The following is a 27,312-nucleotide window of genomic DNA, read 5'->3' as shown; positions in this document are numbered from 1 at the left end:
TACATACGATTTTCATGTTATCCATCGTGAATGTATGGTCTATCCTTAAATATTATTGCCTACTTATAAAATTAATTTATTTATTTTGCGAAAGAAGACCCAAATTACTAGCCAATTCAAAAAAAAATCCTCTGCATATAAAATTTTTGATTTTTTGGTTTTTCGAAACCTATATATCCTGAGGGCTTCGTAATATTCGTTCAAAAATATCCACAAATACATTTCCGCTTCTGTTGTTTCAGTTGTCTTTTCGATTTGCATATCAATGGGCACCGGATTCTTCTCGCATTCCTGGCCGCGCCCAAAATGCATCCATCAGCATTTCCATATGTCGACATTGTCATCGACAGGAGCGGAAAGGACAACACTTTCGGCCAGGAGCGAAGGCAATCGGGCAATTTGTTGTTGTCATTTGGCACCTGTGAAGTTGAGCGCAGGGCAGCGCGTTTTAAATTCATTTAACCGCAAAAATGTCATGCCACAAAAGAGTTAATGCCACGCCCATTGGCCGCAGCAGCCTCCTTTTTCGCCGATGCTGAATTTAATTACTCAAGTGGCAGTCACATAAAAAAATGGCCAGAAAGAAGTTAGTACACGCAGCCGTTTACATATACACATGTGCGTGAATTTATGGCCAAGTTATGGCCATGGGATATTACTTTTTTCTTCCATGTGTCTTTCATGTCGAACAAGAGCACGAACATCAGCCAAGGGTGGCTTGGTCAGGAAACAATCTGAACGAACAATGTAAAATTATCTTTCTGATTTTATTTCCCCACTTGCAGTGCGTCTTCTTTAACTGTTGATTGCGCAACAACAAATGAGTTAAATGATGTTAAGCGAAAACGTATTGATTGTATATTGCGATTTAATTTCCTACAAGTAAAATGATTTTTAATAAGTATAATTATTGAAAATTAATAATAGGCATGTTTATAAAACTGTAAAATAGAAGAAATGCTGTGGTATGCCAAAACCATTCAAACTAAGAAATTATATGCCAACTCATTCAATTTCATAGAAATAGTTCAGCACTAAGCTTCTGGTTTATTCTGAACTAAATGTTTTCTTTCAAATAAGTGAGTAGCAGTACCAAATTATACGCTTAATAACCTTTTAGCCAGTGCTGGCTGCACCTACACCACATAACTGAAAGACTATCTTAAATCCTTAGGAGTATTTCCCACTTTTAAGCTTAATGCTAAAAACCCAACGAACTGAGAGCGATGAGCGAATGAGAGAAGCGTCGCCATTTGCCCGTAAGTGTTAGGTTTTCGCATCCCAATGCGAGATTCCCTTGCTGCAAGCAATTTCTGCTGCCTACCGAGAACCCGAGCTCCCCGGCTAAAATATTCGATTTCTGGCACTTGCCAGCCAACTCTTTAAATATGCATTATGTACATTTGTAGCACGCCCCGAGGCAGAGGTTTCGTACCGACCAAAGGGGGTCGTGGTGGAGACGGGGAAAAGCCTTCGGTGCTAGTGCCTAATGGCACTTAAGCTTAGGCACCTCCACTGGCGGAGGTGGATGGGACACCCAGAGGCTTCTACAGCCTTTTCGTGGGCCCGGGCCCACTGTAGTATATCACGGATGGCTCTGCTGGAACGTGATTCGTTGACGCTCTACGAGTTTGGTTTGGTTCCGCATTCCGCATTTCGCATTTTTGCCTAGGTGCAAATGCAAATTTAAGGAAAATCAGATTTCGTCTATGGATTCCTTGCTACTGTTGCATAATTTATACGCACAATGCAAGCAGCCAACAGTTGGTGAGGAATTGCACAAGAAACGGAAATGGTGTAATGGAGGATGTAACACAGATATTCCATATATATGCTATATTTATACTTTTCCCTTATGGCAGCAGGAAGTGCTGTGAGTTAGCCATTACTAGCTGGGCAAATAGAAAGTACCAACAAGGAATTGAAAAGTGGTAACAAGTGGTGGTACTGGTAGTATTGTATTAATCAAAACAAATCATTTATCAATTGTTAAAAAGATAAATTATGTTTTAAAAAATTAATTTAATTTGGTTGTTTGAAACATTGGTTAGAGTCTTACACGTTTGAATCAATCCACCAGTTTTAAATAAATCGATTTTGATGGCCTTTATTTGTTATCTTTTGACAATCGTTACGTTAAGTTTGATTATTCAGTCCTCGCTTTTTGTCTTTATATTTTAACCAATTGCTTTGTTATCTGAATATTTTGCTCCCCATCTGAGTCGGTGTCTACATGACACAAAAAAAAAGAGAAAAACTGCGCCATGAAGACTCCGAAATGACGCCACTAAAGTCCGTGCTGCATAGCCGCGAGCTGCATTAACACAATCTTTGTAAATAAGCTTTTATCCGCGCCGCGCAGCAGCATCCCACCAACCATTATTTTGCCACCCAGCTCGCTTTCTCCGTGCGCTTTCTCTGTTCCTCGCAGACGTATTGTCCAAACTGAGTCGAAAGGGGTTTGCTTTCTCTTTATCTCTGTGCGCTGGGGCCTTTGTTTGGGCAACAACAACAGCGAACAGCGAACAGGAGCAGAACCAAAAGCAGCAGCAGCAGCAGCAGCAGCAGCAGCGGCGAAAGGTTCAGACGTTCAACGGGCCGTATGCGTAATGTTTCCACTTTTTGTCCGTACATATGCCTGCCAGTGTGTATTTGTGTTGAAGTCTTTTGTGTGCCGACGGTTGTAATTATTGCTACTGCTACCGCCGCCGCCGCTTGTACTCCCGCACATATTTCTGTCCTTTCTTTGCATCCCGAGCTTGTTCTGGGCTTTCCAGTCTAGGTCCTTGGCAACTCCTTGTATCGCCTCTGTTTCAGCGCTTGTTTCACTTTTTCGAGCCTTTTGTCTCCGCTAATTAGCACAGCTTGTGGCCTTTTGACTGAGGCATTGCCATAGCAGCTCTGCAACGAAGTACGGGTACGAATGTAGTCTAATTTCCAATGTAACGAGTAAATCAAATTTCAGATCTTTTATCAAACTGTTATCAAAGAACGTTAGTTTTCTTATTCTAAGAAAGTTATGTGTTGTCTTCTTATTCTTTATAGGTACTATAAACGCCACGTTTGGTGCAAAAGTAATCGCGATTAAATATTTTTATAGCCACGATATATGAATTGATTTAGATCGACAAAAATTAAATTTGAACAAGTCTTAAAATTAAATGGGTCCATACAATGGGTCCACACGACATACCTATGCCTATATTTTTCCTATTAATTCTCTAAGCCGCCGGCGAAACCTTTATTCATTTAGATGATACACATTCGTCAGTCCGCTTGTGTGCGACTTTATCCCCAAACTGTCAACTCAACATAATTTCAATTTCACAAATTCTAAGTCAATTAATGTTAAGCTCTAACCGAAAATTTCGAATTTTTTGAGCGCCAGTGGTTGATTGCGGGGGTTGCGGGTGTATGAACTGCCCTAAATTGGAAACAACAAATGTCAGCAGTTTTATGTACTGCAGACCACCGCCAGCAACAACAACAACAACAACAAAAACGACTACGGCAGACAAATACAATGTATAAATGATGATGTGGCTGATGATGAATGCACAAGGATGTGCCTGTGCCAGTGTGAGTGCGAATAAAAGGACATCCCTCCGTGCGAGAGAATGTGTGTGTGTGCGAGTGTGCGTGTGTATTTGTCTATTTGTGTGCATGTGTGACAAAGTGAATACGAAATTTGCATACGTTGGCTTTACGACTGAATATAGGGAAAGAGTTTGCCTTGGCTACCAATTTACGAGCAGATCACCCAAATTGAAGGACTATCCGTCCCAATCCACCGGACGTGTGTGTGTTTGTTGGTCTCGTCGCTTGTCATTCCGAATTTCCAAACATTTCTCGCAAAAAATAAACGATTTCAGCTTGAACCACTTGATTGCGGTACTAAATTAAATTATGGCGTTACTGAATACGAAATACATTTTAAATTTATGCAAATTCCGGTGCAAGTTTATGTCATTGCAAATGTGTATATACAGAAATGTTAGAAATCTCTAGAAATGATTTAGGTTTATTTTGTGGGTTAGTCAGTCAGTGGAGATATCATTTAAAGTACGATTTTGTTATTTATTTCAATTGTTTTATGACATAAAGCTTTTTCCCTCTCAGAAACTTAAAAGTAAAGTAATTTAAAAAGATTTAGAGTTAAACAAGGCTTTTTTTGGGATTTAGTACGTTTTTATCATTTGAATCGTTTTTGTGATATAGCTTTTTTCTTTGAATTTTAAATACAAATTATTTAAGTTAAAAAATTCAAAAGGAAAAAAAATTGTTTTTATTTTTGGTAAGGAGCCGACTAATTAAAATCCAGTTTTTTAATCAATTTAAGAGTTGCCGGCAATAATTATTACCAAAATAAAAATAAAGACTCAATTTCATTAAAGAGGTGGGACTTTAATTTTCGTTTCATCTCATCCTGCTTTCTCTTTACTTTCATAAAAAGCTCATTCTTATAACTAAGCCCCAGCCGTCTTTCGGTTCAATGCGTTTTCAGCCATTTCTCGTCAGCCATCGTTCACTCGATTTCCACCTGAGTGTCTTGAAAAGCAAAGCGTAGCTCATTATGCAGTATATTTGCAATATGCTTAAGTAACCAAACTCCCAGTTTCACAGTTTCCCAGTTTCCCGGCCACCACCCACAACTCCATTGAGTGCATTGTAGTGCCACTTGGCTGGTTCGCATTTCCTTTGCCTCCTGCGGCCGCCCATCGCTGGTGTTCTGCGAGTGCTGCGGTGAAAATTAAAATTACTTTGGTTACGTCAAATAATGTTGCCTGCGGTGCTGTCCAGGACTCAAAACATAAAGCGACGGCGAAGAATATCGGGGGCGGGGCTGCTGGGGAGGATTTGGCAAAAGGATGCCAATGCCTGCAAAGATGCACCGGCAAAAGGCAACAATTTATAGTGGCCACCGAAGGAGGTATAGTGATAAATTTGACATGGCCAGCGTACAGCCCCAAAAGGCAACTGTGAGGAATGCAGTTGTGGCTTCTGCATTCCAGTCCAAACTTCTCTTCATCAATTTTAATTATGCCCAAGACGGAACAATAGTTTAAGACAAGGCTTGGTAAATTAAAATTGTGATGGTTACAAATTTGAGTACTAGCAATTAAATAACGACAATGATAAAATGCAAAAAATGTCGTATAAATCATAAAGTGTATAGGGTACTAAAGAAGTAACTAGGGTTTTGAAATGATTGATAAAGTTGTCTAAAAGTATGCATTGAAAAATGGGAACTTCACATTCCATTATAAATCCATGGGATCTCCGAAATATGTTGAGTATGTATAAAATAGTTTTCTTTATAAGTGAATTCAAATACCTAGTGATTTCTGTTGCGTGCACTTATAAAATTTCTTGTAGTTTTGTAGACATTTATATTCAGTACTCTAATGAATATTAACCAGATTATTTCCTTAAATAAATGTATACAAAGTATTCTAAAGTTACCCATCTGACCTTAAGATTCATTCCTTTCAACACTTTAATCTTAACCTTTGTTCTTTCCTGCTACGCCATCTCATATTGCAATTATACCGGCCTTTTTTTTTTCCTCAAATCAATGGAAATTTTTATAACGAGCTCGTGCTCGTTAAGAAGAGAGAGAGAGACAAAAAGCTACTTACATGCAATATTTTATGGTAATTTTATGCAATAAACGTTGAAATGTTTGTCATCAATTTTCTTAACTCATATTTCATGTGCAACCCACCCACCAAGCCACCAATCCACCAATCCACCCACTCGCCCCACTTAGTCAACAGAGGTCTGCACTTTCTTCGCGGCGGTTGGATGGAATTGAACGCCGGCTGAAGAGGAGCGGGTGAGTCGCCTGAAAGCTATAATTTCAAACACTTTTTATTTTAGACATTGTCTACGCTAAACCTCCCTCCTACATTCCAATAAACCACCATTTTCCCCAACTTGGCACCCCTGCTTCACGTTTTACCTTACTCTCTCTAAATGATTCTAGGCCAGACCCGAAGTGCATCTTACTGATAAACAGGGTATCAAGAACACAGAACATGATAGGGTTTTGTCTAATATTCAACTTAAATTAAAACGTTACAACCGAAAATAGTTATAGCAGTAAAAAATTATGTTTTCTCTTCTACTTAGCCAAAACAAGTGTGTTTCGCAACACCTATAAAGAACACCCAGTATGGAGCAGTACTCTGAGGTATCTTGTATTGGGGTTGCACTCGTTTTCTCAGCTGCCGAACAATTTTTATGCGCTCCTTTGGTTTTACGCTTGGCTAATGTGATTTCCAGCGAATAAAAACGATAAATCTATGGGTAGTCCAATGATGCTGATGATGATGATGACTACGGGTGGTGCGACGGCACTGTTTGCAGAGAGAAGCGGTTTCGTTTTCAGCATTCCTTCGGTGCCTTCACTAACGAGGCAGTTAAAATGAATCTACACCAATTTCTGAATTGCTCCGAGCTGAAGATAGAAATTGCAACCCATTAAATGCACATTTTTGTCTGTAAACGCAATCGCTGCTTTCCATTTCGAGTCGGCCATTTGCAATTTTTGTTTTGTGTTTTTTTGTTTTTTGTGTTTGTTTTTTTGTGTTTCACACTTTTCTATTTAAAATCGGCAATATTAAATTGCTTAGCCAGACAACTTTATAATTGTACACAGAAGCAAAAAGGAAGAATTGAAACCAATGAAATGTTAGTAAGACTCTATAAAAGTCTTTCTTACGCAAAGTCTTAACTACTCTTTTAAATCTATTTCCGAGATCGGTGCTCACAAAGTTTTATTTATAATTACACGAGAGAGAGATTAAAAATACGACGAGCTTATCAGTATAGTTGTTATCAATAAAAAATTATGGCGAACTCTAGATTCCCTGGAATTAAAAGATTGATAAGCTTAATGGTGAAAGTTATAAAGCTGAGATCCCACACCGATCGCCCGCCATTCGTGAAACAAAGACCTGAGTAATGGGAAAGCATCCGATCGCCAGCCAACTTCTGGTGCTTCTTTTCCTACCATTTCCCGGATTCAGTCAATTCCTCGATCCATTATGTGGAACTCGAACTCGAACTCAAAAAAATACTGGAATGCGGGTCATTAACGGCCAGATAGCTCAAAACAACTCGAGTCCCTGGATGGTTTTTCTGAAGGCAACTGACTATACATTCGTGTGCGGCGGAACTTTAATCACAAATAGTAAGCATTTTAATATCGTGAATAATAAGTGACTCATAAATTTAGAATGGTTTTTTCAATCTTCTTAGAGAAAGGATAACTGAAATAATCCCTATAACTGTATTGTTATTGTATTTTTCACAGGATTAGTACTAACTGCAGCGCATTGCTTCAGTCCACAAAAGACATTGTAAGTGACATTTGAAAATTAAAAAAATTATTTCAAATCGGAATGTTTGATTTCTGCTTCACAGATTCGCTCGCCTGGGAGAGTATAAGCGAAGCTTTAAAGGTGGATATAAACCGGAGGTTAGGGTGGACGCAGCTTTTAGACATCGCCTTTACAATCCAAATACGCATGTCAACGACATTGCCATCCTTCGGCTGGCATATGCTGTAACTTACAGAGGTAGGATATGTTCTTTTCACAAATGAAACAAAACGAGTCAATACTCCAGCTTTTTCATATTAACCATGCATTTTTGACTAAGTATTTTTTTTTTTTTTTTTGCGTAGAAAACATTAGGCCGATCTGCATTGTGTGGGATCCTAACTGGAGGAATTATATTGACAGTATTCAGCTGCTAACCGGTACTGGATGGGGTAATACCGAGACTGGAATGGACAGCGATGAGCTCATGACACTAGAAATTCAGCGTCGTTCACCACAGGTGTGCAACAAATACACCAACAACAACATTGTGAGCAATCAGTTTTGTGCGGGAAACTTAAATAGTAATCTGTGCAACGGCGATTCCGGAGGTCCTCTGGGGGCAATGATCACATATCAAAACAAGCAGCGCTTCATCCAGATCGGTATCGCCAGCTACACGAACCAAAGGTGCCAATGGGCATCTGTTTACACGGACGTGTTAGGACACATCGACTTTATCCTTCGGGTTTGGCGACTGTACGGCAATGGTCAAAAAGTGCCTCTGCCAACAAGAAAGACAACTACAACGACAAGACCACCAATTAGCCTACCTACCAGGCCACCCAATAAGGAACCTACAAGGCCACCGATTGAGGTTTATTATGATTATGACACTTTCGATATGACAGTTCAATATCCAGTTGAATATCCTGTTCAATTTCAAGTTCAATATCCAGGTCAATTTCAATTTCAATATTTTTGGAACGGTTAAAAACCCTATATGTCTACTGATACAAAATGGAGTATTAAAAATAAATGCCTGACAATTACATATAAACTCAAATTATAAAATACAAAGCATTTTACATTGCAAGATTTATAACTAAATTATTTTAATTATTCTGAAAAGTATTGGATTTAAGAAAGTTCATATTTAAAAAACATACATTTTATTAAAGTTAAAAATGGAGTAAGTCTTAATTCAACTTTTACTCCACGAGTTACGGGTATAAAAATAGTCAAAAACACTATAAAAACATTATTTTAACGCAAGATAGTCCTTGAAGTGTTTAAGCCATATGCAGTATAAGTAAGACGACTTTCAAACAGGAAAGAGGAATTGAAATATTAATAAACACTATAACATTTTTTGTTTGATTTTGGTTAATTTTTTTAAATCCCAAAACCACTTAACTCTTTTCTTGCTAAACAAAAAATAAATTGTTTTTAAGAACTGCGTCCACGACATCAAAAATAGTACACAGAAAAATAGCATTCAGCAAAACAATACATTCTATTTTCGCAATAAAACATTTAAATCAACAAAAATAAATACATACATATGTCATCGCCACGAACATCAGTTTCATGTGTAGCTCCAAAGACAAAATGCACAGCAATTATTATTATTGTTCAGGCTAGGCTTTTGTTTTTCAGGGTGGTATAATAGTGCCGTCTGGAAGGGGCAGGAAAAAAGCAAAGCAAAAGCATTGCCAACTAATTAAACTGATGAGAGACAAAGCCTCATATGAAACAGTAACAAGCACTAACAAAATAGAAGCAAATACTGTCTATCTGTCAGCAATCCGCTCAGCCCACTTCTGCCCCTGGCCGCCTACTCCCCGAGCTCAGACTGATGTATGCAAACAACAACCAGGAGTGAATCTACATCAGTATCTGTCTTGTTTTTAATACCCTTACCAATCTGCAGGCATACGAGTTACTTTGTAACTTGCGGACAAAATAATATACCGGAGAAAATAGAACCAAAGGAAGGTAGAAAATATAAAATATAAGTAACATAAATGGCGAATATCTACATACATAACTTGGGGCAAAAATATATATCGGTGAAAATAAAACTAAAAGTATAGTCTTAGAATTTAAAAAATATACAATATAAATATCATTTATGCCGCATATCTTTTTTAAAACACTTTGAGTCTACCTCACCAAATATACTATTCTATCGTTTGTTGTTCAATAGAGTGTTCCATATTCGTAATGCCCTAAACCTAGATTTTTCCTTTTGTTTGTGTGTCCTTTTTTTGCACTGTTGTTACGGCACATTTAAACAATTGAACACATTCGCATTCGTATGATGGTCAGGCTATGTGGCTTGGTGTATGCGTGGCATTCGACCCCCCCAAAAACGAACTGTTGTCATGGCATTTGCACAATTTCCCACAATGAAAATAAATAGGTGCTGGATTCATTAGGATTACAAGAGTTGTCGGAAAAAGAGGACACATCCTATGTAGAAGTGTAGAAATATAAAATCAGATAAAGTTCCAAGCGAATTTTTTAATTGACGATTCCGGCCCTGTGCTAAAACGCCCTTAGCAACAATCGAATTGTCGATGTCAAAAAATGTTGAAAATGTTATTCGGTGCCTGCAAAAGTTTAAAACGAAAAAAGTTTTGGCTAGCCTATTTGAATTTACACTTAAATTCTGAAAGCATTAGACAGCTTTATACCCATTACTAACTTATACCTCCTTTATTAACAGAAAACTGAAACAATAATTCCACTTTCTGACATTTAACTTCAGAAAACAAAGCAACTTTACATATAAAAAGTAACAAAATAAATTCCAAAATTTGTAAAATTTTCAAAACTGCGCTTTTCATATTATATTATATGTTTCTGTATTATTTCATAATCGAATATTTAGAATTATTATATTATAGCTGACTACAAAACTTAAGTACCCTATTTAAATGTTGTTTTTATGATTATCGCACTGATACGCCGATTTCCGCTTGATGTTTACCTCAGAGTTAAAGGACACGCTTTACGCTGCTACGCCTGCTAATTTCAATGTAGACTCTAATTTCCATACCCGAGTTCCCCTACTCTAGTAAATGTTTGCATAACAACAGACAGACCTAGCACTTGCGAAATTTCTGCACTCACAATTTTAAGCAAATAAGTTTCGGAATGCATATGCATGCGTTTTATTTGGTCAGAAGGAGCAGGATGTGTCTGTCGGAGTCAGTACCAAAATATTTAGCTAATTTATAAATTGCACAGCCTGTCCTTTGCCATCGCCGCATCTACATATTGCCGTTCTTTTTTGAGGCTTTCAACCAACAAAGGAATATGTCACAAAAGTGCTGCACAAACAGCACGAAATTTACTTGTTAATATATGCCAGCATTGTGCAATCGAAAATGACCGAAGAAATGGTACTCATTATCACATTACTATACAAGATAATTATGACTTCTAAGTATACTTTTAAATCTTATCAAAACATACATGAAAAAGTTTTCACCATCATCTGAACTTTGTAGGATATTCTTTAATCGTCACTCTATTTACACATTAAAATGGTATATGCAATATCCGGTTTCCCGGCTATTGTGCTCTACTGAGTTGGGCATATCGTTTCATGACGCGTACATACTTGTATCCATAAATATATATAAGTATTGCATAACTGCAAACATAATTCATTTTAAAAATCGATTTACCCGCTGGGTCCTGCGTCCAGTGTCCTGTGTCCTGCGTCCTGTGACGCAGACATCGTCGCTGCAGTTTATGAGTTTATTGTTTACGCTGCTTTCAGCCATAAATATTTGCAAAGTGCTTGTAAAAAACAAAAGGTGGCAAGAAACCGAGTGGGAGAGCTGGCGCATCGGACAGACAGAGTGTTGATGATGGCCAAGAACGCTGGGATGCGGAAGCGAGTGGAGGGGAAGCCAATAACTTTGTTAAACGCCATCGAGTCGAGCGGCTTTTGTTGTTATTCAGCTGGGTTCGCAGTTCGCACAAAACTTAACTTTTAGTTTGCATGTTTCAGCCATAAATGGAGCTGAAGGAAATTGAAGTGGCCATTGTCCTGGCAAGAATGGGATAACCAGCCATCACCACTGCACATGCTATATACATAACAGCTCTATCGGCCAGCTCCAGTACTCGAAGCTGCCGGAAAACGAGCGCGCCAAATCTATAATTGCCCCAAACAATCGCCAATCAAACTGGGACCGGGAGACCCTTCCATCGAATTTTGCCCTCGTCTGTCATGACTGCCTGCCTTCCGTGTTAGCGCACCCAAGCTATAAAATTTAATTTATTTGTCTCTAATAATTTCCCACGGCGACTGTTTGTTCTGCAAATGTTGAGCAGGATGTTGAAGTAAACGGAGTACACACGATTTCAGGAGAGGTTTAGGAAGCTTAGTTATTTAGTATGAAAATTATTGTTTACTTGTAGTATGATGTTTTGGCAAACTTCGAAACCATTCTGGGAATGAGGTATAAATCTATACCTTTATTTTGATATAAACACATAATTGAACATATTTGAATTCTTTTATACTATCAAAATATTGAAACTGTAAATGTAGGGATTAAAATTATTTGACTAACCGGTTTTTAGATAATATATAAACTATACTATATTTAACCTTTACTTTGAATATTGATAATAATATATTTCTTAGACTTTCTTTAATTTGCTTTAAGATTATATATTGTTAAATATTATTAATAAAATTAGGGTATCCCCTGTTATTGTTAAATGTTATTAATAAAATTAGGGTATCCAAACTGCTCTGTAATGGGTTCTATCCAGAGTGCACACTTGTTGTTTCGATTCCTTAAGACCTCCCCCGAGCAAATCTGAAGCAGCCATCTAGTCCCCCTCTCTTAGCCAAACTCATAACTTCATTTGGCTTGCGTGCCAATTTGAATCGTATCGGAGGTGGCTTTAGTGGGAGCAACAGAAGGAAAGCTCGTAAAGTTGCTGCTGTCCCACTTAAGCGCAATTGGTGGCCATAAAAGCCACCACGCTCGACTTGAAGGGACGGGACTATGTGCGGGATGGTCAACAAGCCAGGGCAGGACCACGGATAATAAATAATTAGATCGCTCTGACCGCAAATTGAAACTAAATGTGGCTAATAATAGGCAAACGCAGAGCTGCAGTTAGTTGCATTTTTCAATGGTTTCCAATTGTTCATGTAAGCTCCATTTTCCGCTCCCTTTTTTCGGGATAGCTACACACTCAAAATAAATGAACATAAAATTCAAAAATTATCTTACTTTATCATTAAATGAACTGGTTCAGTAATAGCCTCGAATATTTGAATACTTCTTGACCAAACATATCAATCCGTAATTCTTGTTTATATTGTTTTTATATTTTGTAAATATTATATAATAGAACGCGATGAAATTTTTCTAAGTGCTAAGAGCAGGGTTGCTGGGGCAACTGGAATTTCAAGCCAAACAATTGACTTATCATTTGACTTTGTGCGGAGCAGCCAATCCCCTGGGAGAGATCGAAGGGGACAATGGCGAAATTCCACGCAATCCGCTTATGATGTTGACACTGCTGCGGTTTGATGCCACTCCCAGGACCTTCCCCTTTGGCCACCTGCCCGATTCTGTGGCAGGACAACGCGAAAACCAACAACAATCACCGACAATGGCTTTCAAATGCGAAACAAAGAAGCGCCCCGCGCAAAATCAACAATGTTGACAAGCGAATATATTTAGGCGAGGCAAAGAGGTGCCAAGTTCATTGCAATTAGATATTGGCTTCTTACTTTCCCAATAAAAATAGAAATTTATGTTTGTTCTTTCTTTCTCCCAAGTCAAAGCCTTAGTGTCTGCATTGCGGTATAATTGAAAAAATAAAAGTAAAGTTGATTATTTTTTTAGTAGGGCACTAAGAGAAATAAATAGTTGTACCTTTTTAACAACATATAAAGCTCCAGTTATTACTTATTCAAAAATAACAAAATAGCTTTTAAAAATATAAGCGACTTAAAACTGTTTTTAATTAACCAAAACATGTTATTTTAATTATCAACAACAAGTGTAATCCACTGTTATTTATGTAATTTAATATCAGCTAGCTTTGCTGTGAACACTTTTGTTTGCTTAGCTTGAGTAAAGAGCTTCTTTAATTTACATAGATTTGCACAGCCATTGAGTTCCAACCCTTTTACGAATTAAATCTTTTATTTGTCATTCCTTCTGCCTTCACTTTTTGTGAAGTACACGTGGATAGAAGCCACATCGGCCAAGATAAAAATTCAATTAAACCCGGCCCAAACCCAGCTAACAACAACAAACACGAACACCTTTGTCAACTAATTACATGTCTGCGACCCGATGGCCGACGAAAGGTTAAAGTAATTTGGCTTTATTTTTTCTTTGGCTTTTAATTGGAAAAATACGTTTTCGCATTGAGTGACAAAGGTGTGATTTATTATATTGAATGGCTGTTTGGTCCATCACTCTTTTTTTTTTCATTCTAAACTCCTTTGGTTCATTTTTTGCTCTTCATTTTCCTCTGCTTTTGTCTTTTATTGTCAGCCAGGTTTTTTTAAATTACTTTAATTTAATCCAGCTCGGGTTATTTGTATTAAAACTTTATAGTCAATGCTATTAAAATTTGTTAATTAAAGAGACTTTCACATCAAAGTTAACTATTTAGTTTAATCCCGAAGAGATATAAAAACAAATTATAAATATGAATAACTGTCAACAAACACCTTCATTTGATTGTTACAACAGCGGTTAGCCAGGAAGCACACAGGAAATTAACTTATCGAACACCAAGGAGCGTCGAACATCGGCATCGAAAATTAGATAATCTTTAAAATTTAATTAATAATACCTTTCACAGAGGAACGCTAAAAGTGGTTAGTAGAGATAAGTAAAGATGAAATTTCGTATAGAAAAGATGTACAATACATTGTGCCATATTCTTCAAATAAAATAAAATACATTTCCCGGATTTGGCAGAAAAATATATTTATCAATTCAAATTAGAATGTATAAAAATTATAAAAGCGGAAATTAAATTTTAAATAAGATTTTTTGATGTATATACACAACAATTATATTAATGAAAGTTTTCTTTGAGTGCCAGAAAATATAGACGGTGAGGTAACTTTCCCTAATATTTATTTTCCTTATATCAACGATGTGCAGCTTCGGTCAGTTCTTACTTAATATGTAGATCAATTTCTCTTTAAATTTATTGCTATTAGTTCTTGCAGTTCGTTACATAATTTGAGTGTCAGCATACTGCAAATGTTGATTTTCACCATACATTGTAAATATGTTCTATGTACATGTGCATAAGTCTTAAACAGAACATGCAATTGATTCAATTGAATAAATCTGGCAATAATTAAGGCTCAGGATTCTGGCTTTCTGGACATGTTAACAAATGTATGTAGAGTGCTTAGGTAGGTACATAAGTGGAAGGTTATGTCTTCTTGAAAATTTTCATATCAATGCCACGTTTAAATTACTTTTTTTCAAGAAACTACCAACAAATAATTTTATTGTTTTTGAACACCATAATAATAAAATGTATTATAAATATTTTTGAGACAGTTGCGCATTTAGAATTTAAAAGACGTATTGGTAAAATTTACTCAATAAATTCTATTTATCTATATTGTTTGATTCACCACTTAAAAAAAGGTTGAGCTTACAAGAAATTTTCATAAAATTATTAATTCGTTCTATCAACTCAATTTTATATTATGTTCTGGGATTTATGAAAAAAATCCCTCTTTGCTCGATGTCAGAGTGGCTCAGGTGCGTGTGCCTTAAGCCACTTTATGCTGCTGTGCACGTAATTAGTTAACAAGTTGCATAAGTCCTCAAACCTAAGCCGTTTAAGTAGCCATGGAGCGTTGATGTTTTCGTCCTCCTTTCGGATTTTCGTTCTTCAGCCACTTAAAGTCGGCTTTGTCCACTTGTAGCTGCCGTACACGTTCATATAAACGAGTATTTACAGGGTAAAAAACAATAGCTGTGTATAGTGTTTTATAAAAAAAAGAAGAACATAAGCTGAGGGTAAATTAGCCAAAAAGAATTGATTTTAATATAGATTATAAATTTAATTTTAATTCTTTCCGCAAATTACCACATGCACCTCAAAATTGACTGTGCAAATTTCTTTTCTCTAGTAATTTTAATTGGTCTAAATTCAACGGAAATTAATTTTTTTGTTTGAAGTTTAGTCTTTGAGTTTCCAAGCCAAACATCAATTTAAACAGCCTTTTTATTATTCATAAAAAAAATGTGACCTTTTAAAGTTGAGCTTTGAGGTACTTTACTTAACCTTATTGTTTTCTAACATTTTATATTAGAATTGTTATTGGAAAAGAAACATTTTTCAGTGCATGGGTATGTTTGAGTCGACAAGGACATTTCATGCAGCTAATGATGTATTCATTTTCCATGTGCAGCTCTCGCTCTTCCCCAGTGTGTCTTTTCAGGCTTTCAATTGCCGGCAAATGAAGCTCCTTTTGGGACTGTCAGAGCGTTCTGTGAGCTTAGTGCACTGGAAAGATACTTGAATTCGTATGAGCAAATAATGCGATTTGCTTAATGAGCTTGCTAGGACGCACAAAAACTTACACACACACTCACACAAAAACACAGTCTCACCAATAAGTAGGCAATTCGGTCAGCTATTTCAACCTTGAACTCAATCTGCGGGCCGTAGTTAATTCCGGTAAATATATTCACAAATTCCGGCGGGCTCGGCCCGATTCTTTCTGCCCTCCACTCCCAGGAGAACTATAAATAACCCTTTCGATAACAAACATTGCGATGTGTTGATAATAAAGGGTTGATTTATTTCTATGCTATGTTGTGATTTATGACCTTTAATGGCCGCCGATGCCAAAGCGAGCGATGCGAACGCCATCGCACAGCAAGGACAAAAGGAGATGAAATTCAACAATGTGATTTAACATTTAACATGGGGCAGCTGCAAAAACGGAAAAATAAAAATCACAATACGGAAGAATGGCAACAGAAAACGAAAAGTGAGGTGAGTGTCTTCCCTTGAGATTAATCAGGGGTCTTTAAGTCTAATAAACATAATATTTTCAAAGGAATAATATTCAGACCATTTTATGGTTTATTTATTTTATTTTTTTTTTATTATTTATGCAGGTAGATTCCTTGTTATATTTTTCCCTTTTTTGCAGTTGAGGAAATGTTCAATTTTTGTTTTACATAAAATAAAGCATTATTGTACATAGTTACAACATTTGCAGAGGGTATTATTCGGCTTCCCGATGTTTGCTTCATTATTTGTTTAATTAAAACATTAATTCAACTTATGGAATTTAATCTTTTTCATTACTCTATTAAATTATTTTAAGTAAACTTGTATGAAATGGTTGTAATAATAAATTAATTACAAAATCAAGGGAATTCTAAGTACTTATCTCTGACACAACGTGTGATCCATTCGAATTCTCGGTATTAAAAGCTTGATAAGCCACATCGACCTTATTAAACAGAGAGCACCGACCGATCAATCAACAGTAGCGCAATGAAGGCGGCAGTAATCGGAATCTCAGCTTTGCTGTCTCTTCTCCCCATTCTGGGATTAACCCAATATCTGGACGGGGAGTGCGGAATTCAATCGAAGGCTGCGAATCAAACCTCAAGTCCCTGGATGACTTATCTTCACACCACCGAATTGATATTTGTGTGCGGCGGAAGTCTAGTTACTCAAAGTTTGTATCACTGTGGACGTCAATCCACCAAGAAATGTTGTATGTTGACTGGACTTTTTGACAAATGTTCTTACGAAGTGCACTTAAAAGACTAAGTAGTCAATTCGTTTTTTTCCAGAACTGGTACTAACAGCAGCGCATTGTACAAAGGCCAATGTGCATCTGTAAGTTACCCAAAAAATGAAGAAAAAAAAATAAAAAACCAAATATTTCTTGCAGAGTAGCTCGTCTGGGGGAGTTTATTGGAACCCGTGAAAAACAGGACACTATTCGATCGGAACATAATGTAAGCCAAATCTTTAAGCACCCTTTCTATAATGTGGTAACACATGCAAATGACATAGCCATTCTCGGATTGGCCTCGAATGTGGTGTACACAGGTGAGTTTAGTTATAATTGGGTCTATTCTGGAATTTAGTATCTACCACCATTCAAATACTGACAAACGAACAAAACAAATTGGGGATTAATGATAACTTTATTAATATTTTCAAATAAACTTTATCTGTGTAATAAGAAAATAACAACTTTAAATATTAATATTTTTGGTTTGCCAGTTGACATCTTTGACTAATTTTGTTTCTCTGCACAGAACACATCAGACCCATTTGCATTCCGTGGTGGACTTCGTGGAAACAGTATATCGACAGCATCCAGGTTTTCACAGGTTCCAGATGGGGTCTTTCCTCGTTAAGAAACGAAAGTGATGCATTTAGGACTCTGGAAGTCCGGCGCCAGCCAGCAGAAATGTGTACTTCCTCCAATAACAGCAGTATTGCTAGATCACAATTCTGCGCGGGAAACTCGGAAAGTAATCTATGCAACGCGGACTACAGCAGTATCCTGGGAGCAATGATTCCTTACAAAAACTTCAGTCGATTTGTCCTGATCGGCATTGCGACAACGAATCAAAGATGCAATATGCCCAGCATTTACACTGATGTTCTGAGCCACATCGACTTTATCCTCAGAGTGTGGCGGTATTATGGCAAAGGTCAAGGAGAACGGTTCAAAAGTTCAACGACACGGGCACCGAAACTAATTGATGATACGGGTTTGAATTCGGATTCGGGTTTATTTAATTCGTTCGTTCCAGTAGCACATTAATGTATTTCCGAAAAACATTATTGCAAAAAAGTTACCAAAACCTTCAGTTTTAATTCCATAACTTTTCTTGCAATCATTCGATTTCAAAATGGCATATCTTTTAAGTATTGGGGCTTCAGTCTATACAACTCTGCGTTTAAAAATTTATTTGCGATTTCGGGTCGATTTTTTGCCATTTTTATGATATAACCCCTTTCAAAATCTCCGAAAATATCGTCTGTGCAGAAAAGTGACCTAAAACCTGCTGTTCTAAATCCAAAACTTTTCTTTCACGCATCCGATTTCAAATTTGTATATCTTTAAACTGTTGTGGCTTCAGCCTCTAAAAATTTGCATTTAAATTTTGTTTTGAAAGTTTGGGTTGATATTTTTACAACATAACTTCTTAATTTATTTCCGAAAAAAGTTATTGTAAAAAAAGTGCCAAAAACCTGCAGTTGTAAATCCATAAATTTTCTTGTAAACATCCGATTTCAAAATGGCATATCTTTATGGTATTTGGGCATTATTCTCTAAAACTCCGCGTTTAAAAATTGGTTTGTTATTTCGGGTCGATTTTTTTTTTCATTTTTATGATGTAACCCCTTTCTAAATCTCCGAAAAAATCGTCTTGGCAGAAAAGTGACCAAAACCCGGCAGTTCTAAATCCAAAACTTTTCTATCACGCATTCGATTTCAAAGTTGTATATCTTTTAACTCTTGTGGCTTCAGCCTCTAAAAATTTGCATTTAAATTTTGTTTTCGAAGTTTGGGTTGATATTTTTACGACATAACTACTTTATTAAGTTCCGGAAATTATCATTGTAAAAAATGTACCAAAAACCTGCAGTTCTAAATCCATAACTTTTCTTGTAAACATCCGATTTCAAAATGGCATATCTTTATGGTATTGGGGCTTTATTCTCTAAAACTCCGCGTTTAAAAATTGGTTTGTTATTTCGGGTCGATTTTTTGTCATTTTTATGATGTAACCCCTGTCTAAATCTCCGAAAAAATCGTCTTTGCAGAAAAGTGACCATAACTTTGCAGTTTTAAATCCATAACTTTTTTTTCACGCATCCGATTTCAAAGTTGTATATCTTCAAACTCTTGTGGCTTATGCCTCTCAAAATTAACATCTAAATTTTGTTTTAAAATGTTGGGTTTTTAAATTTTGACGTAATTTCTTAATTAATTTCCGAAAAATATCATTGTAAAAAAGTACCAAAAACCTGCAGTTTTAATTCCATAACTTTTCAGGCAAACATCCGATTTCAAAATGGCATATCTTTAAAGTATTGGGGCTTCAGTCTCTAAAACTCCGCGTTTAAAAATTGGTTTGTAATTTCGGGTAGTTTTTTGTCATTTTTATGATGTAACCCCTTTCTAAATCTCCGAAAAAATCGTCTTTGCAGAAAAGTGGCCAAAAACCTGCAGTTCTAAATCCATAACTTTTCTTTCACGCATCCGATTTTAAAGTTGTATATATTCAAACTCTTGTGGCTTCAGCCTCTATTTAAATTTGCATTTAAATTTTGTTTTGAAAGTTTGGGTTGATATTTTTACGACATAATTCCTTAACTTATTCCGAAAAACATCATATTGAAAAATGTACCAAAAACCTGCAGTTTTAATTCCATAACTTTTCTTGCAAACATCCGATTTCAAAATGGCATGTCTTTAAAGTATTGGGGCGTCAGTCTCTAAAACTCTGCGTAAAAAACATAATTTGTAATTTCGGGTCGATTTTTTTTTCATTTTTATGATGTAACCCCTTTCTAAATCTCCGAAAAAATCGTCTTGGCAGAAAAGTGACCAAAAACCTGGAGTTCTAAATCCCTAACTTTTATTTCACGGATCCGATTTTAAAGTTGTATATATTTAAACTCTTGTGGCTTCAGCCTCTAAGAATTTGCATTTAAATTTTGTTTTGAACGTTTGGGTTGACATTTTTACGACATAACTCCTTAAGTTATTTCCGAAAAATATCAGTGTTAAAAAAGTACCAAAAACCTGCAGTTTTAATTCCATAACTTTTCTTGCAAGCATTCTTGAAAACATTAAAATTATCATTTATTTGCGTAAATGTTAAACTACATTGAAGCTATGAAAGTTCGACTCGTCTAGTGATGCTGATCAAACTTTATAGGGTCGGAAATGTCTCCTTCACTGCGTTGCAAACTTCTGACTGAAATTATAGTAACCTCTGCAAGGGTATAAAAGTACAGAAACGAGAGGGCTTGCGTCCGCATAAATGAAATCGTTCATTTTAACGGGCGTGGCGGCACGAACAGAAAGAAGGCTCCAGAAACTTCCGGCAAATCCCGATTTTGTTTGAACAATTAAAATGCCTGAATAGCCGAAGTGGCCGCCCACATGCCAACCGACAGCACATTAACTACAAATTACATTCACATTAGTGTTTCGGAATTTCGCAGCCTGCCCCATCCGGACCGTTCCATGGACCTTGTTCCTTGGTCCTTGGTCCTTCGTTCGGCCTGCTCGTCTTAGTCCTCGCCCTTCTGTGCTTTTCATTTCGTTGCCTTGCTTTTTTTAAACCAAACACCTAATAAATCAAAGCGGACTCGTGAGAGACCCCAGGAGTATGCTTGTTAAATGCTCGTAATAAATTAGCCGCCGCCTCCCGGACCGCAAAGTCCGGCCCCGCCCTCTTAGCAGCGCCCCCCGCCCACCTGCCAGACATCGGGCCCTGCCCCCCAACGCCGGCCCTTGATTATTGGCTTAGCTCATGGTCTGGCCATTTTACAATTGCCTCCTCTCCATCCGATGGCCCCCAATTGAACTCAATCGATGCCATTCTTTCTCTACACTCTGTGGCCCAGACTCATTCATTTTGCTCGCAATTTTATTTCTATTTTTTCGTTAGAGATTTTTTTGTGTTAAATTTTTAATGAAGTCAGCGCAAAATTTTCCGCTGGGCTAGCATTTATTGGAGGTGGCGGCAGATTGGGAGTTTTGCGATTGGAGCGCAAAAGATTTCGCATATCTGGCATTCACATTTATGCAATTCATGCTTAATTCAGCTTTGTTTGAAGTTTTTTCTGATAATTTGGAAGAACTCTTTAAGGTTGGTGTCAGTCATTGAACTTATTTTTTAGGGTAAGTCATTTCATATTTTTTTCTTAACAATATTATGTTTAAATTAATATAAAAGTTAATAAAAGAGATTGATAAAAAAATAGATAATTTATATATATATTTGCAGTTGAAGATGTTGTCCCAACCGCTATTTCAATATTTCATTCATTTTACAAATTTCATATTCTTTGTACACATTTAACACTTTTTTGTGTACAAAAAATGTAAGAAGCAAAATATCAATAATTGCCCACCCTCCAGTATACTTCTAAAATTAGTTCCCTTTGATACATATTTGCTTTCACATTTCGTCCGACTTTTACACAGAATCCGCCCAAGAAAATGCTGAAAGCATTGCTACTGCACTTGAGCACATACGGAAATTTTTATGAGTTGCGCGTAAATGTTGCATAATTGTTTCATGTACACAATGTCACACGCACGCGACTAACGAAGCGCTCCATGATCAGCCCAAGAAGTCACAGTTTACAGGGAGCCGGCGGATGGCGGATGGCAGGTGCGCCGAGTCAGCGCTAATTAGAATGCCAGCGACAGGTAGACGGGACCGAGGAGCATAGATAGGCATCAGCAGAACAGCATCCCACATCCTGCACAGCAAGAAATCTGACAGTACAAAATGCAGAATATTTGGTCACATATGGTTAGTTAATAAAGTTACTTAATAGTTTTAAATACTACTCTACTCGAAAATGATGCTATGAGGTACAGCACCACATAACACAAAATGGGCTTTTAAAGTTAGCACGACTACAAGTAACAAGTAACAAAAAACAAACAACAAAAACCAATACCTAAGATATAACCCACTCCTCTCACATAAATACAATTTATTTTGTAGAATTCATAATCCAAAACATTTGTAGTGTTACATATTCAAGATTAATTTGTTCTATCGCTTACAATTCCTTAATATAAAAATAGGAAATCTGAAGTCTGAATTCATTTTTTCCGTGTCAGCCAGGCGAAGTTGATGAGAGGCTCCTTCTTGACTTCCCGCCTTCGTGCCAAACTTCTTTTCCACCATTTTATTTGAGCAACTTTGGCGCAGAAAAGTTCTTAAGCGTGCAGTGAAAAATGCAACGTCAACGCCTCGAACGTAGACCCAAAGTTAAATGTATCTGAGTGCCGGGGAGGGTGGAAATGGGAAGTGGCATCACGCTAATTTCTGCAAACGCGTGGCAGGCTAAAATTAAAATAGCAACGCCAGAGATGCTTACCCTCGGAATCAGAAGCAAATAAAAGGTGGCGTGCGATGCAAAGTGTGCTACAAAATGTATGCAAGCTTTTCCACCTCAACTAATAAAAACAGTTATGAATTTCGAAAGAATTTTATTTGTGTGTGGTGTAAAATAATTGGAAGTTACGATAGTAATCGTTCTTATTATTTTTTATTTTAGCAATAATTAGCGAACAAATTTATTTCTACTATAATTTGTAATTTAATGTCCAGTAAGCACCAATGAAGGTAATACAATTTTTTACTAAGAAATCTTTTTTATTTCATTTGGATAGCTAAAAATCAATACAAACAAAAATACAATTTAGGTAAATTTAAATATAATTTCATGAACAAACTCTGGCAAAAAATGAAAGCTCCTACAGGATTACCAAAAATGGAATGCCCAGGAAGACCAAGTCTTATTTATTATTCAAAGGCCAAAAATAAGGGAATCGCTTATATATGCAGAAGCGAGAAGCTAAAAGGCTAAGCAATTTTTTTAATACATGCAACAGACGTGGTCCCTTGGTCACTTTGCAGTTGCATGCCGCACGCGTTCAGTTTCCCCTCGTTTGGCCGCAACTGTTGCCCGAGGAAGTCCAACGAAAATCGCTCCAAATGAAAAATCACAGCGCCGTGCAACGGTGTCTCATTCCGAGCGCCCTACTTCCGCCCCTTCCCATTTTCCCCGTTTTCCCCGCTTTCCCAGCATTCACAGTTTTCCCTTCCGCTTCCTGGCCTTTGGGTTCCGCACACCCACTGGCCAGCGAGGTCCTAACATTTTTATTGTGTTCTGCTCGGTGTGGCAAAGTCATATTCATTCACATTCATTCATTCATTCACTTCTGACTTGCAACACATTTTTATATCTCCTCCTTTTGTGTTGCTCTTTTTTTGCGCCCAGAGTGTGAATGGTTTTGTATCATTTTTATTTCAATTTCTATCATACACTTTACTGTTAGCTTTAGATTCAGCAGGAAAGCTTTAGTAGAACTCAAATATTTGTTAACTCAAGAGTATCGTTCAAAAAACTTTTCAAAGATCCGGTTTTCAGATATTCACAGAACCAAGGCTTTTAAGTTGTCTAACTATTAAATCCACAATGCTTAAATTATATGGGTTATTATTTACAAATAAAATATATAATAATATTGTCCACAGTGATTCGGTGTAAAACCAACAAAATAATAAGAATTAAGGTTAAATAATATTTTTAAATATTCAATTTGTGTATAGAAGTCTACGTTAATTAAATGTAAATTATTTATGGCTGCCACTTCTTTTTATTTAGCAGTAAGATGGAAAAAGTGTGCTCCCAAAGTCGTCATGCTTCAACTGCCGGCACTCGCCATTTGTTTATATATTTTCATTTCCATTCCTATTTTCACATTTTTACTTCTGTCTGTGCTTTGGCTTTTTGATGTGTCCCATTTTGTGTTTGGTGTGGTGTGTGCAGTTAAAAGATTTATAAATATGAATTTTATACATTGTGGCATGAAAAATGCAAATTTTAGAAATGGCCAAAGGAAATAGAAATGGTCATGGGCAAAAGCACAGTTTCTACCATTTCCCCTAAAAGAGTGAAGTTCCCGAATTCCTCTCGACCCCTTTCCTCCTCTCAGGTTGTCTCTCATTTTTTGTATCTTTACAAAGGAGTTTTATAGTTTTACAACCATTTTTTTTCAGTGACACAGATGCGTTTAATGACCAAGAGACTGATACAACCAGTATTGTACCGAATGCAACAAATGGCCACAAGAACCACCGAAATAATACTCTTCTGAATCGCAATAAAAGGTACAATAGATGTCTCAATAGATTTGTTTAAAGATAGTTTGTATAGTTTGTTTTATACGTGTAAAACTGTTAGAGTCGCTTGTTGATAAGTTTAAAGTTTGTAGAACAACAATGTACATTTAAAATAATTTTTTAAGTTATATTTCACACATCATTTCGTTTAGGGAATGAAAAAGCCGATTCAACGCTAAACGAAACAGTTGCATTTCATTACTAAATAATTAATTGCTATTTGTGCACGATTTTTACAAGCCCACTCGTTGAATGAAGCTGTTGATTTTTTTATTGTTGGCCAATGCCATAAATCAGTACACTTTTATGCAAAATTTTCCGGAAATTTTATGGGCTAAAATTGGCAGTTGGCTGGCTGGCCGAGCGATATTAATATTTATTAACATGCGGTGCATGATTAATGCACAATAATGAAATTAGTTAAAGCCTCGAGAGCTGCCGGCATGCAAAGTCAAAAAAAAGGATGTGCAATTTACAATAAAGGGTTTCAAGTTGGATTGTAAAGTGTAATTAATATCAAATGTCATCAATTATTCTAAGCCAGCACATTTTGTGGGGATATTGTGTTAAACGGGGGGTGCGATAATTGACAGAGAAATCGCCGTTTCCATTTAAATCAATTAAATTATGAATGCAACTAAAACAATTTAATGATTCACAGAGGGCCATGGGTTGGCTGGGTTGGCTCGTCCCAGTCACTTGATGACAGCAATAAAATAAATTTTGTATTACGCAATTGCAGTTAATTATTAATTCAATAAACTTTTGCCCACTCACTTAAAAGTATTTCAAATAATTGTCATCAATAAGTGCTCATGAGTGTGTCTGTTGGTGAAGCAAATTACATAAATTATTCAGTTTATCAACAGCGAAGAGGCAAAGAAATTGTCATTTAAAGAGTGTGTTAATTATGAAAGGGCTTGTGAAATTGCATATTTTTAATTGAAGTAGCCTACGGGAGAACTTAAGAGATTTAAATCAACATCAGTTGTCATGATAAACCACAGAAAATATTTAAATTAAAAAAAAAACACAAATTTTATTTTATTAATTAGTTTTAGGAGTGTATCAAATACACTTGTATTGCTTTAATACTTAGGTAATTATTAACTCACCTTTTTTGGTATTAACATAATGACTTAATAAAATTTATCATATAAGTGTGCCTCAGCATACAAGTTAATAAAAAAATATATTTATGTAAATATCTGCGGTAACCCTTTCTCATAAAGTTACTTTGGCTTAATTATGGCTTCTAGCAGACAATCGTGCAGGGACAGCTGGCGCGGTTTTTATTACAGCGATTTACATAAAGCTGTCAAAGAAAATGGCTGCAATTTAATCGTAAATTTTAGCGACAATCAAATTAGCCGGTTAAATTAGTTTACCCCTTACGCATTCTATTATGATTGGCAATATGATTGGCAATAATATAGCAACGCAAAATGTGTGGTTTTTAATCTAATACAATTATATACATAATTGCCACATGGGCTTTTTTAAGTTAATAAGAATTTAGACTAAGATTATTTGCATAGCATTTATAACATAAACATTGTTATTGACTTGTTGTCTTTGGGCTTGGGTTCGGTACACCTTGAACGTTGTCATAATGTCGCCACACACGGATGATAAAGTCGATGTGGAATAGTACATCAGTGTAAACACTCGGCGTATTACATTTTTGGTTGGTGGTCGCTATGCCGATCTGTACATATCGATAGGTGTTCTTATAAGGAATCACTGCTCCTAGCGGACTACTGCACTCGACATTGCACAGATTACTTTCCGAATTTCCGGCGCAGAACTGGTTGGTGAATATCGTACTGAGCCCGCTGACACACATTTCTGGTGGTTGGCGCCGGATGTCAAGTACCCTGAGTCCATTACTTTCATCCTCGTTCTCGGGCTTCCCCCAAACAGGACCACTAAGCACCGGGATGCCGTCAATATACTGTTTCCACAGAGGATCCCATAAAATGCAGATGGGTCTTATGTTATCTGGGAACAAAAGTTGTAAAGCATCAATACAATGAATTTTATAATTATTTTTCAGTTAAACATTGTTAGTCAAAAAACAAAGGAATGTAAAGAAGTCTATAAACTTGTTGTGAGTAATATTGCCTAATTTTATGCATAAATCAAATAAAACTGAACTCACATGTGTACACCACATATGTGGCCAGTTCGAGGATGGCAATATCGTTGGCAAATGTATCCATGTCGTAAAAAGAGTGCCTGAACAATTTGTTTACTTGATATTCCGCTGTTGTAGGATAGTTTTCTTTACGGACTCCCGAAAACTCCCCCAGGCGAGCAATTCTACAGAGCAAAACAAAATGAAAAGCGATTCTTCTAATGATTTTGGGAGTCACTCACAGCTGGGCGTTGGATGATACGCAATGAGCTGCAGTTAGTATTAGTTCTGTAAAAATGAATATATCACTAAAGAATAATTTTGCCCTCTGGTATCAAAATATACGCACTGTTAGTAATCAGAGTTCCGCCGCACACAAATACCAAATCTGTGGTGTGCAGAAAAGCAATCCAGGGGCTATTATTTCCTATCTGATGTTGTGGTAGAATTCCACACTCCCCGTCGATAAATTGGGTATATCCCGAAATGGGGAGAAGTACTAATAAAAGGCTGGTTAATGCTGACATTCCGATTACTGGTGCTTATATTGAGCTACTGCTTAGCCATCGGTCGAAACACTCTGTTTTATATTATCAACAATGGCGCTTATCACGCTTTACATTCCGCCAGCAAAAGCATTATCTCAAAAAGCTGGAACACGAGACAATCAATACGAGGAATTCATAATATATTTTTTTTCAGTCTTGAGCCTATATTTATAAGAAAATTAGTACTGTGGAATGTTGACAACCAAATTAATTTTTTTCGAAAAACACAGTTCACAAGATCGAAAATCTTTATAGATACGTATTCCATTTTTCTATCGTGTGTTTTTTGGGACATTATATGTTTCAAGTTTCGCGGGTTGCGTAGCGTTTCGGGA

The 27,312-nt window shown here is 36.6% G+C and overlaps 3 protein-coding genes across 5 annotated transcripts; 2 read left to right on the top strand and 1 right to left on the bottom strand.

Moving 5' to 3' along the window:
- The first annotated feature begins 6,944 nt into the window (after positions 1–6,944).
- On the top strand, positions 6,945–8,842 carry LOC128263042 (chymotrypsin-like protease CTRL-1). The gene is made up of 4 exons (XM_052997696.1): positions 6,945–7,195; positions 7,319–7,364; positions 7,429–7,583; positions 7,691–8,842. Exons 1-4 carry the CDS (start codon positions 6,967–6,969, stop codon positions 8,317–8,319), a joined length of 1,059 nt encoding a protein of 352 aa, XP_052853656.1. The 5' UTR covers positions 6,945–6,966; the 3' UTR covers positions 8,320–8,842.
- Positions 8,843–16,862: 8,020 nt separating this feature from the next.
- LOC128263044 (CLIP domain-containing serine protease B15-like) lies at positions 16,863–18,636 on the top strand. 3 transcript variants are annotated; one of them, XM_052997700.1, is made up of 5 exons: positions 16,863–17,058; positions 17,177–17,222; positions 17,278–17,344; positions 17,403–17,438; positions 17,651–17,893. In XM_052997700.1, the coding sequence occupies exons 1-5, from the start codon at positions 16,872–16,874 to the stop codon at positions 17,750–17,752; spliced, it is 438 nt and encodes a 145-aa protein (XP_052853660.1). In that variant the 5' UTR covers positions 16,863–16,871; the 3' UTR covers positions 17,753–17,893. The 3 variants fall into 3 exon arrangements, with proteins under 3 accessions (XP_052853660.1, XP_052853658.1, XP_052853659.1); XM_052997698.1 differs by having other exon boundaries at positions 17,278–17,438; positions 17,651–18,636; XM_052997699.1 differs by having other exon boundaries at positions 16,923–17,097; positions 17,283–17,438; positions 17,651–18,636.
- Positions 18,637–25,400: 6,764 nt separating this feature from the next.
- Positions 25,401–27,000, bottom strand: LOC128263047 (serine protease grass-like). The gene is made up of 4 exons (XM_052997702.1): positions 26,779–27,000; positions 26,672–26,717; positions 26,454–26,614; positions 25,401–26,293 (listed from the first exon to the last, which is right to left on the bottom strand). The coding sequence occupies exons 1-4, from the start codon at positions 26,954–26,956 to the stop codon at positions 25,851–25,853; spliced, it is 828 nt and encodes a 275-aa protein (XP_052853662.1). The 5' UTR covers positions 26,957–27,000; the 3' UTR covers positions 25,401–25,850.
- Between the last annotated feature and the right edge of the window lie 312 nt (positions 27,001–27,312).

Source organism: Drosophila gunungcola, unplaced genomic scaffold (assembly GCF_025200985.1).
Source record: "Drosophila gunungcola strain Sukarami unplaced genomic scaffold, Dgunungcola_SK_2 000001F, whole genome shotgun sequence".
Taxonomy (NCBI): domain Eukaryota; kingdom Metazoa; phylum Arthropoda; class Insecta; order Diptera; family Drosophilidae; genus Drosophila; species Drosophila gunungcola.
This window is presented reverse-complemented; position numbering and strand designations above follow the sequence as displayed.

Excerpts from the sequence above, each read along its gene's own strand:
- LOC128263047 (XM_052997702.1), bottom strand. The coding sequence starts at position 26,956 with ATGTCAGCATTAACCAGCCTTTTATTAGTACTTCTCCCCATTTCGGGA. Across the intron at positions 26,718-26,778 it reads CGGAACTCTGATTACTAACA|AACTAATACTAACTGCAGCT; the intron begins GTGCGTATATTT and ends TCATTTTTACAG. Across the intron at positions 26,615-26,671 it reads GTATCATCCAACGCCCAGCT|AATTGCTCGCCTGGGGGAGT; the intron begins GTGAGTGACTCC and ends TTTGCTCTGTAG.
- LOC128263042 (XM_052997696.1), top strand. The coding sequence starts at position 6,967 with ATGGGAAAGCATCCGATCGCCAGCCAACTTCTGGTGCTTCTTTTCCTA. Across the intron at positions 7,365-7,428 it reads TTCAGTCCACAAAAGACATT|ATTCGCTCGCCTGGGAGAGT; the intron begins GTAAGTGACATT and ends TCTGCTTCACAG. Across the intron at positions 7,584-7,690 it reads ATATGCTGTAACTTACAGAG|AAAACATTAGGCCGATCTGC; the intron begins GTAGGATATGTT and ends TTTTTTGCGTAG.
- LOC128263044 (XM_052997698.1), top strand. The coding sequence starts at position 16,872 with ATGAAGGCGGCAGTAATCGGAATCTCAGCTTTGCTGTCTCTTCTCCCC. Across the intron at positions 17,059-17,176 it reads CGGAAGTCTAGTTACTCAAA|AACTGGTACTAACAGCAGCG; the intron begins GTTTGTATCACT and ends GTTTTTTTCCAG. Across the intron at positions 17,223-17,277 it reads ACAAAGGCCAATGTGCATCT|AGTAGCTCGTCTGGGGGAGT; the intron begins GTAAGTTACCCA and ends TATTTCTTGCAG.